The sequence below is a fragment of the Somniosus microcephalus genome, chromosome 12 (genome assembly GCF_052327205.1).
Source record: "Somniosus microcephalus isolate GS21.2 chromosome 12, FLI_Smic_1.0, whole genome shotgun sequence".
Taxonomy (NCBI): domain Eukaryota; kingdom Metazoa; phylum Chordata; class Chondrichthyes; order Squaliformes; family Somniosidae; genus Somniosus; species Somniosus microcephalus.
This window is the reverse complement of record NC_140998.1, coordinates 42,372,784-42,388,973: the sequence shown is the minus strand read 5'-3', so window position 1 is coordinate 42,388,973 and position 16,190 is coordinate 42,372,784. Positions and strand designations below refer to the sequence as shown.

At 44.9% G+C, this 16,190-nt stretch overlaps 1 protein-coding gene across 2 annotated transcripts in view; it reads right to left on the bottom strand.

Moving 5' to 3' along the window:
- Window positions 1-6,359: 6,359 nt before the first annotated feature.
- Window positions 6,360-16,190, bottom strand: part of LOC147109130 (leucine-rich repeat transmembrane protein FLRT2-like) — a 59,986-nt gene continuing 50,155 nt past the window's right edge. The window contains exons 3-4 of one of the 2 annotated variants that reach the window (XM_086002750.1): window positions 9,387-9,688; window positions 6,360-9,021 (exon numbers count right to left, since the gene is read on the bottom strand). In XM_086002750.1, the coding sequence (XP_085858876.1) occupies window positions 6,608-8,587 (1,980 nt within the window). In that variant the 5' untranslated portion in view covers window positions 8,588-9,021; window positions 9,387-9,688 and the 3' untranslated portion in view covers window positions 6,360-6,607. Of the gene's footprint in view, window positions 9,022-9,386; window positions 10,611-16,190 lie in introns of those variants that run through there. The other variant, XM_086002751.1, reaches the window with a different exon arrangement.

The window sequence follows — 16,190 nt, the reverse complement described above, 5'->3', positions numbered from 1 at the left end:
AAGAAGTACCAAGTGGAGGTGAAGCATTTCCGTAGTGTCAGCTGAGACTCAGTTGGTAGCACTCTTGCCTCTGATTCTGAGTCAGAAGGTTCTAAGTTCAAAGTCCCACTACAGAGATTTGACCACGAAAATCTAAGCTGCAGCGCTGAGGGAGTGCTGCACTGTCAGAGGTGCCGTCTTTCAGATGAGATGTTAAACTGAGGCTCTGTCTGCTCTCTCAGGTGGACACAAAAGATCCCATGGCACTATTTCAAAGAGCAGGGGAAGATATCCCCGGTGTCCTGAACTCAATCAACATCACTATAACAGATTATCTGGTCATTATGACATTGCTGTTTGTGGGAGCTTGCTGTGCGCAAATTGGCTACCATGTTTCCTACATTACAACACTGACTACACTTCAAAAGTACTTCATCGGCTTTAAAGCGCTTTGGGACGTCCTGAGGTTGTGAAAGGTGCTATATAAATGCAAGTCTTTCTTTCCGCAGGGAGGAGACAGATTCTGACAGGGTAGAGTGCAGTCACATCAATCTTCTCTCCTCCCACCTCCCCAAACCTGCACCATGGTTCAGTGGGTAAATGTATTGGTCAGTGTAGAGGTGAGTCATACACACGAGAAGGGCATCAAGTTCAATCTCTGGACAGTAGTGGAAGTGCTACAATTGATGTCAGTGCCCCTGGTTAGGGAGAGGGATTCCTGTTCTTGATTATTATACAGTGTCCTCTAATGAAATGTAGGAGAATATGATGAGGGCAAGATTGGGCATGGCTGTGATTCCATGATCGCTTGTTAATTTTAAATCTGAGATTGATAGATTTTTGTTAACCAAAAGTATTAAGGGATATGGGGCAAAGGCGGGTATATGGCGTTAGATCACAGATCAGCCATGATTTCACTGAATGCTGAAACAGGCTCGAGGGCTCGAGGCTAAATGGCCTACTCCTGTTCCTATGTTCTTATGTTCCTATGTTCCCTCTGTGGTAAAGGAATCTGCCAGCACTCATTGTCAAGGCTTTCAACAGGAGAATGGCCACTAGGAAAATTTACAAGAGAGCTGCCACCACCTGTGGAACTGTACCCGAGCGCAAGTCAGCACCTTAAGAGGGGGGCTAAAATTTAAGAAAAATGGTTAAAAAAAATTAAATTAAGCACCAATGGTGGTCTGGGATGCAGAAATGATCTATCAGTACCTCTGAGAGGGGTATAGCAGAGAAAAAGTGTGTATGTACCCTTCATTAGATAGTAAGTACCCCTCAGAGAGAATAAAAGTAGTTTATATTAGAAGTATGCATTTATTTGTACATTTCCACAATTTTCAATGTACCAAAAGATTCTAGGGAGTAATCAAATGTCAATAAAAAAGATCCACTGCAACCCATATTACAAAGGATGATGCAGTCTGGGCTTTAATGTAAGCGCCTAAGTGATTTTGCTTGATATATGGAGAAGGCTGAATTCCTTTGTAATATCCTGTCCAAAGGAATCCAATATTCTGTGAAGCTCAGCATCATTTTGCATTGTAACCCTATTTTTCAGTGTCCTCTACTATACTGCATCATCATTCAATAGTGGTTGAAGCAAAGAAATAGCTGTTGTGGGTAAAAAAAATCTCCTTGGGAGTTCCAGGGGAACATACCAAAAAAGGATAATTCCATTTAGCCTTGTAAGGGCGGAACTCCTGCCCGTCTTTTACAAGGCCAGTGATGCCAAGGGTGAAGAGCTGGGGTCAGGGGTCATACACTTGGAATTTCTGCTTCCCCTCCTCAGAAGGCGGGTAAACAAAGAGGTGAGGTATACCGGTTTCCAGAGGGTGCAAGTAAGCCCTATTTGGGAGAGAAGGGGGCCTAAGCTGTGTCTGTCCTCTGAAATGGTGGGGGGGGGGGGGCGGCGGGGTGGAGGGGAGGAGTTGCCCAGACCTCGAGGAAGATTTGGGCAACCTTCCCCGCTCCATCCGATGTTGGGAATGAACAGGAATTTTCCAGTGACATGGGGCAGGCAAGTGTCAAAGATGCACCTGTAGTGCCATGGACACTCAGGAGCCCCATGCAAATCCACAATTCTATCATTGACCCTGCAAACTGTGGCAGAGTCAGCACTGCAAGGCATCAGTGAAACAACTGGGATCACAGCCCATGGATTTTGGGGAGCATAATATAAAAATACTCGATAGGTGACAGACGAGCACAGGAAACAATTCAATCTTCTGTCTTTGGATAATACACAAATAGTAGGTGCTTTGCTCTTGCAGTTTAATATGCAAACTGAAGCCCTTTATCGGACTAGTTATTTTTAATTCGATCTTGGGATGTGTGTTGCTGGCAAAGCCAACATTTATTGCCCATCCCTAATTGCCCTTGAGAAGGTGGTGGTGAGCCGTCTTCTTGAACCGCTGCAATCCGTGTAGTGAAGGTACTCCCACAGTGCTGTTAGGGAGTTCCAGGATTTTGACCCAGCGACGATGAAGGAATGGCGACGTAATTCCAAGTCAGGATGGTGTGTGACTTAGAGGGGAACTAGTGTCTTATACTATACCTCCACCCATTTATAGGGCAAGTGACCTGTTGCGTTGCAGCATTCACAATTCCCATGTCTCTCTATACTTACTTACAGGGTACGATTTGCTGCCCAACTTTGCGTAAGTCCTGGGGGCAGTGGAAATGCTAGCTTCTGAAAGGATGCGAGCAACAATTCACATGCCTTACCCATTCAGTGCCTTCTGTTTATTCCGAATAATGTAAAGCTGTTTTAATGCCAGTACTGTATACATTGTGACCATACTTTATTTTGTATTTTGGTTATGGACATCCTTCAAACAATGTTTTAGAAATACAGAGAATTTGTTGAAAGTAAGGAATATGCAAGTGAGGTACAGAGTAGCTCTGGAATCTGCAACCTGTCAGTATAACAAGTAAATCTGTGCATTATTATAAGTTACATCAAGTAGCCATTTTATATATAAAGCTTGAGATTTCTTTTTCCCACCTTGACAAGACAAAAATATATACAAAACATAAAATGTACTGTTGCACTTTCAACGTGAGATTTTCTGATCTAGATAAGGCTAAACAGGAAAATTGAGTACAAGTGACTTTGCTCCCTAACTCCCTATGGTTCAAAAAGGTATTTTTTCACCCATTGTAAAAAAAAAAAGGTTTTTTTTAATTCACTTTTGCAGTAGAAAAAATATTTTGAAAGGATTTATTTTTATTACAACATTGGCTCCGAAGCAGCTACGTAAAAAAATAAAAAGCTAGCAGCGCATTGCTCTGTTAGAAAATAAGGATTAACTGGTTGTTAATTGTGGTCAATAGGTCCTTGCATGTTGGATCTAAAGGAATGTACTGCACTGTATAATGTAACACTGTCCAATTCAATAAATGCTCAGATTATTTTTTTTAAAAAGGGGAATAAATAATCACATCAGAGGTTATTGTGTGCTGTTCCACAAAAATGCTTACTTTCACAGACAAATTGCTTGGTCACTGTATTTGCTTAAATTACAACAAAAAACAAAACAGCATTTGTTCTCATTAAAAAAACACAATCATTTCAGTCTTTTGTATCTAGAAGTACATTAAAGTGGTAAAAAGCAATTGTTAATTCACAAAAGAAGGGTTGCTCGTCGCATCCGTAACAATTCAAAACCAAAGAAAAGACCTCAAAAAGGCTGCACAAACACAAAGGTCACAGGGTCATTTTAACCTGAAATTAAAATGATTCACATGATTTTTTTTTTTAAATGTTCAACTTTTATAGCTGTTTATTGTTTCATAAAAGCTTTGTTTCTTTAATGTATTGGTACATTCTCTGCAAAAAAAAATGAGGGGAAATGAGAAGGTTTCAAGGACTTAACATTATGATTTAAATTCAAGGCACATACATGATACACCAAGAGGGTGCAAGATAATGAACTTTGGTTCCTTGCACTACGGAAAATTTGGAACAAAAGGAAAGTTAAACCAAAATATTTTGACACTGTCATTTACACAAACATGTACTGACATCTGTATTACAAAAGTAGTGGTCGATTTTAATACATTTGATTTTTAAGCATTCTTGCTGTAGGCATTTTCTTAAAAAATGAATCTGGATTTTTATTATTGTTCTGTTCTCCTTGGATGTAATGCCTGTTTACCAGTATTGCTTATTCCCAAAACTGGCTCAACTTCAGAGCTGTCTGTTGCCAAGTGGAGCATACAAAGATTGAACATCTCAATGGGGGCAACGTTTGTGTGGATTAATCAAATTGAATCGATTAAACATATAATCACCAGAAACTTAAGTGAACAGCTAATCCTTCAGTTGTCATTAACATCAGTATGTCCAAGATAAGGTACTGTGTGAATATTTACCTATCTATCATCCAGACATTGCACAGAATACTGTTAATGCAGCGTCCTTAATATCACCACTAAAATTGAGTCTCATTCTTCAGTTAACAAGCTGTCCTTTGTGTCAGCTAAAAGGGATATCGTGGCACACAGCCCTAAGTGTTGGAGCTCTGGCAGGGACGCCATGGAATGGTACGTGGGTAAGGTTGTGCTTATGCATGGCGAGTTCCTGATCTCGGTCATGCCATGGTGGAGTTTACACCCTCCCCTCGGGCTGCCCTCATGTACATCTGCCTCATGTGGCTGCCAACACAGCAGAGCTGGCAGAGGGCCGGTGGGGGCGGGGGGAGGAAGCAGGTCATCCTTCTCCTGGCATGGAAGGCACAGGGAGACAGAGAGAAACAAAGGGGGAGAAAAGAACAAATACCCTTGGTTAAAAGTAAAAACGGTAAATATGTGGGGGGGGGGTGGAGGCGGGGGATCTCTGGACAGTCCATTGATGATTTGGCCGACCATATTATAAGAGCAAATCAGCCAATCGGAATGATCTGGGTATGACTCATTCGGTGCAACAGCAACATGTTCCTGTGAAAGGTATCATCTGCACGCTAAACTGAGAAGTGGTGCCATTTTTGTAAAAAATGTAACGTAGCTGAACATTCAGGCAATTGTTCCAACAATCAATTGGATATCTGATTATAAAAATAATTGGGCGTCACAGCTGTAGCCCATTCATCTGTGCGACAAGTCTGAAATATAACAAATGGCTTCCATTCGAATGGAGGAGATGCCAATGTTTCATATTACCTGTGGGGACCCGATGGAATGCTGATCAGTTCATGTAATTGTATTACAATTTCGATCTTCCTATACGATTAGTTTCACAGGCACCGAGTTGGTCAGAGAGCTGTCATCCTAATTCTTCACTGTTGCCACGGTTAGGTAGCTCCGGGCCCAAGAACTGTTAAACCTACATTTTCTAAACGCTCCTGAAAACTGCCTGGTCTCAAAGAAAAATTCAACAAACTTTTAGCAAATCAAAAACGAGGAGTGCGCACTCTTGGAATTAATTATTTGATGTCGTTTGAGAATAAACCTTACTTTTTTCCCGTTAATCAACAACTGTGCTGTAAGCTGCCACCACAGCAGAGGCATTCCACGTGAATTCGGTCCTCATTATTATGAAACTACCCATGTTCTTCAAATGTATTAAATATTGACTATTGCAGAGTTCGAATTCTAACGAACTGTTTGATCTAATTATTGTTGAGGGAAATCTAATCATAGCATTGAATAAAAAGGAAGGCTGGAGCTTATCTGGAGTTCTAAGGAGATCTCTGCTATAAGCCAATTCACATTATATTGTACGTACAGTATACTGAAAGTACTGAACAGCCAACTGAAGCATCAGATTAAGCGCCTGAAGTGGCTTATTAGATAGATGTGCGATGTGGGTTTCAGTCATGGAGACCATAGGGTTCCCAGGTTCAACTTCCAGTCCGGGCTGAGTTACTTGGTCCTAGCCGGGCCATAGGTTGGGGTGCTAAAAATGGCCACAGTGCTCCTGGGCTAAAGATGAAGGAGAAGAAGAAAAAAACATCTCCTAAAGTTACCACTCCTGATTGCTATGCAGTGACCCCTGCTGGAAAGTCGGTGGATGTCGGGCTCGGCTGTACTGTCCTCCGAGAAGGAGGTGGATGTCGTGCTCGCCTGTACTGTCCTCCGAGAAAGTAGGATGGATGTCGGGCTCGGCTGTACTGTCCCCCGAGGCCGTGTGCCGGCGCTCACTTTTTAGGCCACAAGGGGCAAGGTGCCGGAAGACTGCAGGTGACAGGGGAAGCTCTAGCACAGCAAGAGGCAAACGCCTTCGGGATAGGAAGGTGAAAAAACAGGGGTGGGGAGGGGAGCAGGTGGAAAGATCAGATTAACTGTCAGTCTTTGTTAGTTTCTAAACTGAGTGTCAGTGTGACTGTTCAGATGATGTTTTAAACCCCAATTGTGAAACTATGTCATTAAATGCCACCATATGGTAAAAAAAAATCATTTATGAACATAGGCCTTGATTGTACAGCAACAACTATACAGCTTACTTATTTTTTTTTTAAATCACTTGACTGCATTACAAAATTGTTGCTACTTATTTTTTGTAATAGAAAAGATAGCAATTTTTTTACACTGTATAAATTACACAGTAGGCAGACGCAATCTGTCTGGACAATATTTCACAAATATATTCTAGAAAGTCCTATAACTGAAGGATCTTTGTACTGCATGGTCATGTATGACATTGTTCCAAATCTGGAGCCCCACTAGTACAGTATCTGCTGTTGCTTCTGGTATGGCAGTCTGTATAACTAATCGCTCCATTTGGAGGGTATATCGACTGCAGTCTAAAATCCTCCTTAAGCATTTGTTCATTGTTTAGCGAGACTATGTGAAAACTGGTCTCAGTCATTTCAAGAATTGTGTTGTCCTTTTTTGTCCCAGCCTCGCAGTAGTCGTCTTTCCTCCGTCCTCGATTGTACTTCCACGAGTGTGAATTGTATTTCCCCTTTTTGTGCATGTGCCAGCAAAAAATGCTGAGCAGGCCAACCAGCACGACGATCACTGCGCCCCCTATCAGCCCTGCCAACAGTAAAGGGGAGCTCAGGTCCTGCTGGGTTGCCTGCTCGGGACTCGAGGCCATTTTAGTATTAAAAGACGATGACTTTGTGGTGGCTTCTGAACAAACTGTATCATCCTCGGGGTGAAAGTTATTTGAGGCGTCCAGCAGAACCATGCAAATCCTGTAGGTAGATTTGGGCTCCAGATTCAGCAAGCTCAGCTGCTCCGTGTCCCCACTAACTATCCTTTCGTGCACAATGCCACCGACTAAACTGTGGCCTAGTTTTACCCACGTGACTCTGTACTTGGTCACCGCAAAGATGGCCAGCCAACTGATTTGAATGCACGTGTCATTCACAAACTGAACAGTGAGTCGCAATTGGCCAGCTGGCAAAGAGTCTGTGAATTCTTTGTCTCCTGTAGGCACAAGAGCAGTTGACCCTGGTGCGAAGGGAAGAATGCTGGCATTGGCAGCAGGAATAAAAGTAGTAGAAATGACAGTAGCCACGACAGAAGGCAAGGGGGCAGGGGGGATGGGTGTGACGTGGGGAGCAGCGGTAGAAATTGGACAGGATACTAGATTTATATTCAGATCTCTTATAGCCATTCCTCTGACTTTATCGGGCCCCTGACACATCAGCCCACGCACATTTATAGAAAACGAAAGTGACTGCAGCCATTTGGTCACCCATTTTATGTTGCAGTCGCAATACCAGGGATTATTCCTCAAAAGAATCTGTTTCAAACTGGTCATACCATCGAATGCTCCTTTCACCAGCATCCGGAGCTGGTTGCTGGAAAGATCCAGCCTCTCGAGTTGTTTCAGTTGCGTGAAGGCGGTGACTGGAATCTGATTGATTTGGTTCTCCTGCAAACTGAGTTTCACCAAATTGCCACCTGGAAGGTTCGGCGGGGGCACGGTGAGAGAATTCCGCACCAGCGAGAGCTCGGTTAACTTCACCAGCTGCTCCAGGGCTCCCTCGGAAATTCCTTTGTCGTTCAGGAGGTTCCCATCCAAGACCAAGCGCTGAAGAAGAGTCAGATTCCGAAAGGCTAGCTCAGACACGGTGGAGATCCGGTTCTCGTCTAGCCGTAGCTCTTCCAGCCCGAATGGTAGCCCAATCGGCACGCTGCTCAAATGGTTCCTGGACAGGAACAGCAACTTAAGGTTGGCAGCTTCTCGGAAAGCGCCATCCTCGATGCCAACGGTTGAGATGGAGTTGTCATCCAGATGTAGCTTTTCAAGTTTCTGCAACTGGCTGAGGGCTTCCCTGGAGATGGTCTGGATATTATTCTCCTGCAAGTGGAGTTCCTTCATGTTTTTTGGTAGATTCACAGGGAACTCATCCAGTTCGTTACCGTACAAGTATACTGTTTGAACAGAGAGCACATTTCGCAAGTCAAGAGGAAATCCAGCATTGTTGATGACATTGTTTTGGAGGTAGAGAATAGAGGCGCCCTCTGGTATCCCAGCAGGCACTGATGTCAAGTCACGGTCATTACAGTAAACAAATTTCTTATCACAACGACACTCCGAAGGACAAAAATCCGCCCCAGTTATTTGCGCGTACAGTCCCAACAGAAACATAATCCATAAATGCAATAAAGTAATCCAGTCCATGAAACAGACTCTGGTCCGTGACACTCCCATCACTCTAACAATTAAGGAATTCTAATTGTAAAACAGCAGGCAGTTAAAAAATCCACAAAGCCAGAGGCAGCTCCTGTGAATGTAAAGCTGGTATTTGCTTCATCCAAACACTCGGGAGGAGAAACGGTATATGTGCCTGGTGAGAATAATCCTTGTGTGCCGTTTGTTTATGCCTTAATAGAGGAAGCAGCAATTTGTTAACTAGCGTCGCTCTCTGCAAATTCTTCCATCTAAACCAGGACACTCGGTGATAACTAAAGCACATCACATACTGCTTTCGCTGGTGATTGGCAATTTGAAATCGCACATATACACGCACGCACACAGCCCAGCAGCATTCAGTGGGTCTATTAAATCTGGAGTCCCTTCGTCACACACTGCTGCTCCAAGTCAGAACGGGGTGTCATCTCAGCTCGCCTTGTACATCTAGAATCCTATTCCATTAAAAGAAAGCACACACAAGAAATAAATGAGCAGTGCATTTGGATTCACATACTCTCGGAGCTGCATTTTTCAACCTAGAGCTGCCTCTGCTGGAGAAATCTATGGGCTGTCAGTGTACCATTAACTGCTTTCAGCTTACTCCATGCCAGTTAATAAAATAAGACCATTAAAAACCCAGTACAGAAGAGAGAGAGCAAAAATAAAACACCAACCCTGAGGCTGACTAAGATTTAAACAGGGGTGATTGTGATCATTGTTATTAGTGATGGATATTACCAACAGATAATAAAAATTAAATCAGATTGCAATATAACATTTTAACTGTTTAAAAAGCATGTAACAGAATTACAACCACCTTTACGTTGCTGCCCGATTCTGTGTCTCGGTCATCCTCTGCTTTGGTTCTCCTTCACGATTTTCCTGGTTGGATGGCTAATCTTGCTTTAGACAGTGTAGCACAGTTCCAGTAGTTGGTTTGTAGGCTGACTTGTACTCCACTCGGCTTCTGTCATCACTGAACAGCGTCTCTGCTCAGCCCAGCGGAGGGCTCTGCTCAACCAGTCTGACCATGCTTTGACTCCCTCCCTCTCCTCTCTTTTTTAGCTCTCCTCAAAGCACCGGAGCCCCTCAAGTGTCGTCTCTGCTGTGGTTCCGCTTCTAGAGACGAGAGGATATATGCGTTAGGCAACAAAACAAAAAAATCCACAGCCACTTCTCACTCTTTCTGTGCCCCAGCCTGTATTCCTGGTTCACGCAGTGATATGCCAGTAATGATGCGTCTGACCAGACTGTTTATTGCTAATGTAAGTCTTCCCCTTCCCTCTTAAAACCCCTGGGAGATGTTTACAGTAATGAATTCAGCTGACAGCGATCTCTCTCTCACAGACCCTCCCATCTCCCTCTCTCTCTCTCTTCATATGAGGAAAGCTTCCCCGCTCCAGCAACAAAGCTTCCCCCCAGGCAGGAGCCGAATGCCCGAGCTCTTCAATACGTCTCTGTCCAGTCCTTCCTTTGACAAACTGTGGAGTTGTTCGATAAACCAGTCACTTTTGCTGGTATTTTCTTTTATTTTACCTCCCCCCCTCACTTTCCCCTGGCAAGAGAGGCAGTAAAGCCCCCCTTCCTTGTTTTGCCTGACCTTGAGCTCGCCTAGAAATATAATGAGCCCCAGCAGTGAAATAGCCAATGGGGACGATTTAAAATATGGGTCTAGCTGTTCAATATATATATTTAAATTACAAACTTAACAGTTGTGCAAGGCTTCCTCGGCAGCCAGCGACAATCTGACGCTCCCTGAACTGGTAACAAACGAAAGTATTAAACGGATGCTTGGGGTTAAACCTCCCCCCAAAAAGTTGAATTGGACGACTGATTTCCCCTTGATCAATCGCCGATCATTATTCAGCAGAGGACTAGGGGACTTCTGACCGATTCCAAAGCAGCGGGTGACTGTTATTCGCAAGCTTCCACAGAAACGATTAATTGTGATCAAATCAACCATTTAACTGTGGTTTCTTTTGAAAGGGCTTGGCCGGGCGCTATTTATTGCATGTGACCCGAACTTGCACCTTTTAAGTGCGCATAAGGAAAATATCGAACAGTTTCCCCCCCCCTCCCCACAAATATCCCTGCCTCTGACCCTTTCGTGGTCACAAGGCTGGCTCTGGCACTGGGTATTATAATCATTCATGCCGACCCTGGTTATTCAGCGAGCTCCATTAATCTAAAGGGATCCTATTTTTCCTGTATTGGATGCTTTGAACGCATTTGTTCAAATATTTAAATTCCATGCAAGCAAAGGGCTAGATCAGTCCTCAGAACTGCAGGGGAAATTTGCATTGCATTTGCAGCAGCTTTTAAGCAAGTCCTGGAGCCTGAAAGTGAACATCTTGTATCACCTGAAGGTATGACTATAAACTCGCGAGTTGCTGTCCTCGGCTTCAGATCCCAGTGACTGGAGCAGTTCTCCAAACCCGTACTAGAACAGCGGGATTCTTGCCACGTAAACGTCTCGAATCTCCGCTTTTTGTTTTTTTTGGGGTGCCTATTCCAGATGAGAGGCGCATTTATAAACTCCCGCTCCGTCGCCCTTGCAAGTGTCTTCCAGTAGAAATGCGGGCAGCCGGGGAAATAGCTACGTTTAGAAGAAAAAGAAGCCCCTTCCTTTCAGGGCAGCGTTAGGGTTAAGGTGTGCGCGCCGTTGAGAAGTGAGAGAGAGAGAGAGGCAGATGCTTTCTGTGCCTGCGCGGTCGCAGATGCAGCAGGTTGTAGCAAGGTGGCAGTGCGACACAAGAGTCGGCCAGTCACTGGGCACCCAACTGGCTCCAACCCAAGGCGTTGCAAACCGCAGCTGTCGTAATGATTTGCATCTCACCAACCAACCAAACACACAAAAAAAGATACATTGACATGCCGCACACACAGAGAGAAAGAGAGAGAGAGAGATAATAAAGTACCTAAAAACAGAAGTGCTCAATAAGCAAGAACAGCGAGCTTGACTCCGTGAGAGGGAAACTGCATCAAGGGAAAGGGGGGAGGGGGGGAGATCTCATTGATAGACCTTTTTTTTAAATAAAGGTGTTGGTGAATTTAGTGTGGCGATTTTAATATGCACTTTGGTGTGAAAATGGCTTCCATTTGTCCCTTTAAAGGTTTTTTTTTCACAAAGCCACGTTGCTTTGTGGGGAGAGCTACTACTTAATTTGTGCTTTACCGTTTGCTAGCGAGATTGAATGTTCCGCATTGTGCGTTCTTTACCAGAAGCACCAGCCTAAAGGCAGTTTTCCCATTTTAGAATCGGAATTCAATAACAGAGTAAAATCATAGAACTGCATTCGAGATCACGACCGTCCCGCATGTATTCGGCGAAGGAGGCATGGGTTTGCGAGCAGGACGGTCTCAGGGCGCTGTGAAAATGCGGCTATTGAAGTCCGCAAGAACTGACAAGTGTTGCTTGGTCAAGATTTATTCTCCCTTTCCCAGGCTGCTCAACACCCGAGCATCTTCCTGACGCCAAGAAGGCTGGAGTGCCGGGATACTGAGGGTCACAAGTGATTGTCACCTGGAGTTACCACTCTGGGGCGCATTCTTCCGCAGATCACCTCCTTCCCAAGTGTTGCTCGATCGAGCTGCCTTGTCTCAGAGCCGATGAAACCGACCCAGCGGCGGACTGAGGTAACACACGGCCCTTGCACTCGAGACACGCGGCTCTCGGAATGGGAAGGACGCATTTTTATTTTGCAAAAATAATTACAAAGTTTTAAAAAATAGGTCTGGGTTACTTTGTGCACTGAATCAGCCGAGGCGTGATTTCCCCAAAACTCCAGTCTTGGCGCCACATATCGTTCGGCGGAAAAGCTCATCCTGCAACAGATGTGACGTCTGCTGCAATGAGCATGTTTGCAAGGCAGGGGAAGGCCGGTAGTGTCAATTTAATTTTGTAACAGGCTGATAGATGTTCTAGCCACCAGGAAGATATCCAGGCAAGCTGCCTGACAGGGATGGGCAGAGATAGCAAAGCTTGTGGGTGCAGAAGGTGGCATGACTACAATGCCCCCAAAAATGTAATGACCTCACCAGGACAGCCAAGGTAAGCTGACTAACTCATATTTCTCATTAATCTCTCCTTATCTGAGGAAGGATATACATGCCTTAGAGGTGGTGCAATGGAGGTTTACTAGATTGATTCCTGGGATGAGAGGGTTGTCCTTTGAGGAGAGATTCAATAGAGTGGGCCTATACTCGCTGCCATTTAGAAGAATGAAAGGTGACCTCATTGAAATATACAAGATTCTGAGAGGGTTTGACAGGGTAGCTGCTGAGAGGTTGTTTCCCCTGGCTGTGGAGGCTAGAACTAGGGGGAATGAGGTTGACCAGTTAAGACTGAGGTGAGGAGGAATTTCCTCACTCAGAGGGTTGTGAATCTTTGGAATTATCTACCCCAAAGGGCTGTGGATGCTGAATCATTGAGTATATTCAAGGCTGAGATCGATACATTTTTGGATACTAGGGGAATCAAGGGATATATGGGAAACCGAGCAGGAAAGTGGAGTTGAGGGCGAAGATCAGCCATGATCCTATTGAATGATGGAGCAGGCTCGAGGGGCCATATGGCCTACTCCTGCTCCTAATTCTTATGTTTTAGCCTTGCACTACCTTTTGCCCCAGCACTCACTACCCTTCCCTCCCCCGATTTCCATCCGTCTCCTCCAATCACTGCAGCACACTTCACTCCATCTCCTTTGGCTCCTACTGCAGCCCTCTGCACCTGCTACTCTCCTCCTTATTACTTCCTTCACCTCCTCACACCTTTGCCATCTTTCACGCGCCAGCAACACTATTCTATTCGGACAAGCAGGTCCTCAAAACCTCTCACTCCCCTCAGGCCGACACACTTCCCTTCTTTCTTGCAGGGCAACTTCACATGATAACAGGGAGCAGGGAGCCCCAGGAGGGCCACGCACCATTCATGTGCTGTCCCCACCTGAAGACCAGGTGATGGGCATCGTGGACGTGTGGCACGTCAGGAGTGTGACATCTGGTGAGGCTGGAGAAGTCCTGCAGGGTTTGAAACCATCTTTCCCTCCTTCCCTTCTCCCTTAAATGCCATCCTTACACATGGTGTGCGACAAGTGGCTGCTGCTTTCAGAAACCCACCATCTGTCTCTGCTTACCTGTGCTAACCCTTGTCCCATTTTTCCATTTCAGCTCCAGGAGTTCCAATCAGCCCTCAGGAAGCAGAAGACGCTGACAACGAGGGCAGCACTGCACAACTGGGGCCATCACTCAACCTCTCACACAGACACTAGCAGAGACTGGCACTGCGCGCATAAATGAATGAATGAATGAATGAATGAACTCGCATTTGTATAGCATCTTTCACGGCTTCAGGACGTCCCAAAGCATTTTACAGCCAATGAACTGTTTTTTAAAGTGCAGTTGCTATTGTAATGTAGGAAACGCAGCAGCCAATTGCACACAGCAAAGTTCCACAAACAGCAATGTGATAATAACCAGATCATTGTTTTAGTGATGTTTGTTGAGTGATGAATATTGGCCCGGCCACCAGGGAGAACAGCCCTGTTCTTCTTTGAAATAGTGCCACGGGATCTTTTATGTCCACCTGAGAGGGCAGACGGGGCTTCGGTTTAACGTCTCATCAAAAAAAGACGGCATCTCCGACAGTGTAGCACTCCCTCAGTACTGCACTGCAGTGTCAGCCTAGACTTTGTGCTCAGGTTTCTGGAGAGGGAATTGAAACCACAACCTCCTGACTCAGATGCGAGTGCTACCACCGAGCCACGGCTGGCATAGTTAAGAGGGTGGGCTAGAGAGGTCAGCACATGGAGAAAGGGCAAGGGATAAGACGGCTCAGGAAGCCACTGGCCAGAGGGAGAGCTCACATCCTAGTGCTGCCGCACAGGGTACAGATGAAGACATCGAGGCCCCACCATACATAAGAAGACTGATGGCAATCCACAGGGACCTTCTAAGTGCACTGGGCCATCTGCCAGCGAGCTTGTGCACAATGTCGGAGAGCACGGAGGAGTGCCGCTCAAACTTGTGTGCTGTCTTTGTGCCAGCCTCTCAATGGGTGCCCTTGTTGGTGCCAGACAGGCAGCTGGGCCAGACTGCCCCGGCCGAAGCAGAGTACCAGCAGTCTGCAGTCAGGTCGTCAACAGCCTTGAGCTCGCCCACCACGGCCATCTCAAATGCCTTGACCAGAAGTTCAACAGAAGTTGTAGCTACATTCCTTTGCTTTAAATACATGAAAGTCTGAAATGGAGTTCAAGTGTTGAACATAATGAGATTTATTTTCTAGTGGGTCTGAGAAAAACATTGATTATTTTGGTTCATTTCCCAATCTTTCAGAATCTGCAATGAACGTGGGCATTGCATTTTCTTAATCTAAAAATTAAGAAACATTTGAAAAGTACTTGTCCTTATTTTTAAACAACCCACCTCCAAGTAGCAGCAGAAAAATCAAGTACTAGTTTAATTAATTTTCTTAAAAAAACAATTGCCCAATAACAAATGGAGGATTCAAACCCACTCTTATTGATCATAGAATCATTCCAGTCAGGCTGCAGGCAACACTATTAGAATTATAACTGTCCTTCCAAATGCTGGCTCCCTTCCCCAAATGGTGGTGCATTTCAAGGTGTCTGGGAAATGCTCCCATGGAAAACTTTTAATTTTTACAATTGAAATCGTGCATTTTTGTTAAATTTGAACACTTCTTTACAATTGGTAGATTTTGGATCTTCAAATAAAAACACAAAATGACATTTGGGTTTTCAACAGATCATCCAGACCCTGTTTCATTGGCTGTAAAATGCTTTGGGACGTCCAGTGGTCGTGAAAGGCACTATATAAATGAAAGTCTTTTCTTTTTTTCCCCAAAAGAACCCATCCCTCTCTCCAAAATATTACTGCCAGCTTCCTTTCCCCTGTAAAATTGCTGCTTTCAGCTTCTCCCCCCCCCCCCCACAGCACTGATCCTAACTTCTCCTACCTCTTCCCACAACCACTGCTCTTGACTTCTGCTCTTTCTCGCTCATTCACTCTTGCGCACTCTCTCTATCCCCCAAAATGCTGCTCACAGAGTCTCCCCCTCCGAATCACTTCTCTCCCTGTCTCCCCCCACCCCAGTACTGTTCCCAGCTTCTTTCACCCCCAAAAGTGCTATGTGAAACTTCTGCCCCCCTCCACTATGCTCCTCTCAGTTTCAACCCCCCCAAAAAGCAGTGCTTTTGGCTTCCTCTTTCTCCATTCCACTAGACTGCTGCTTTTCTCCTTCAGCTCCAGCACTCTGATCTATTGGTACCCCTATTGTGATCAACCATGCTGTACACGGTGAGCAGGAATTCCCAATCCTGGGAGAACTTTCACCCACAGTACAGAGTGCTGTCAATCACAAGCTTGGAGCTCAGGAGCAGCAAGAAATTCGGTCTGCAATTGGGGACTTGTGGATAGTGGGCCCAGAACACTGTCTCCCAGTCAGATATTACAGTTGTGAGATATACAGAGATTATCTACAAACAACAGTGTGACTATCAATAGCTGAGAGTACTGTCAATAATATGAGAAGTACCATTTATCTCAGCTTATATTTGATCTTCAGCACATAAATACTAAATCCCACAATTTTGTTTTGCAC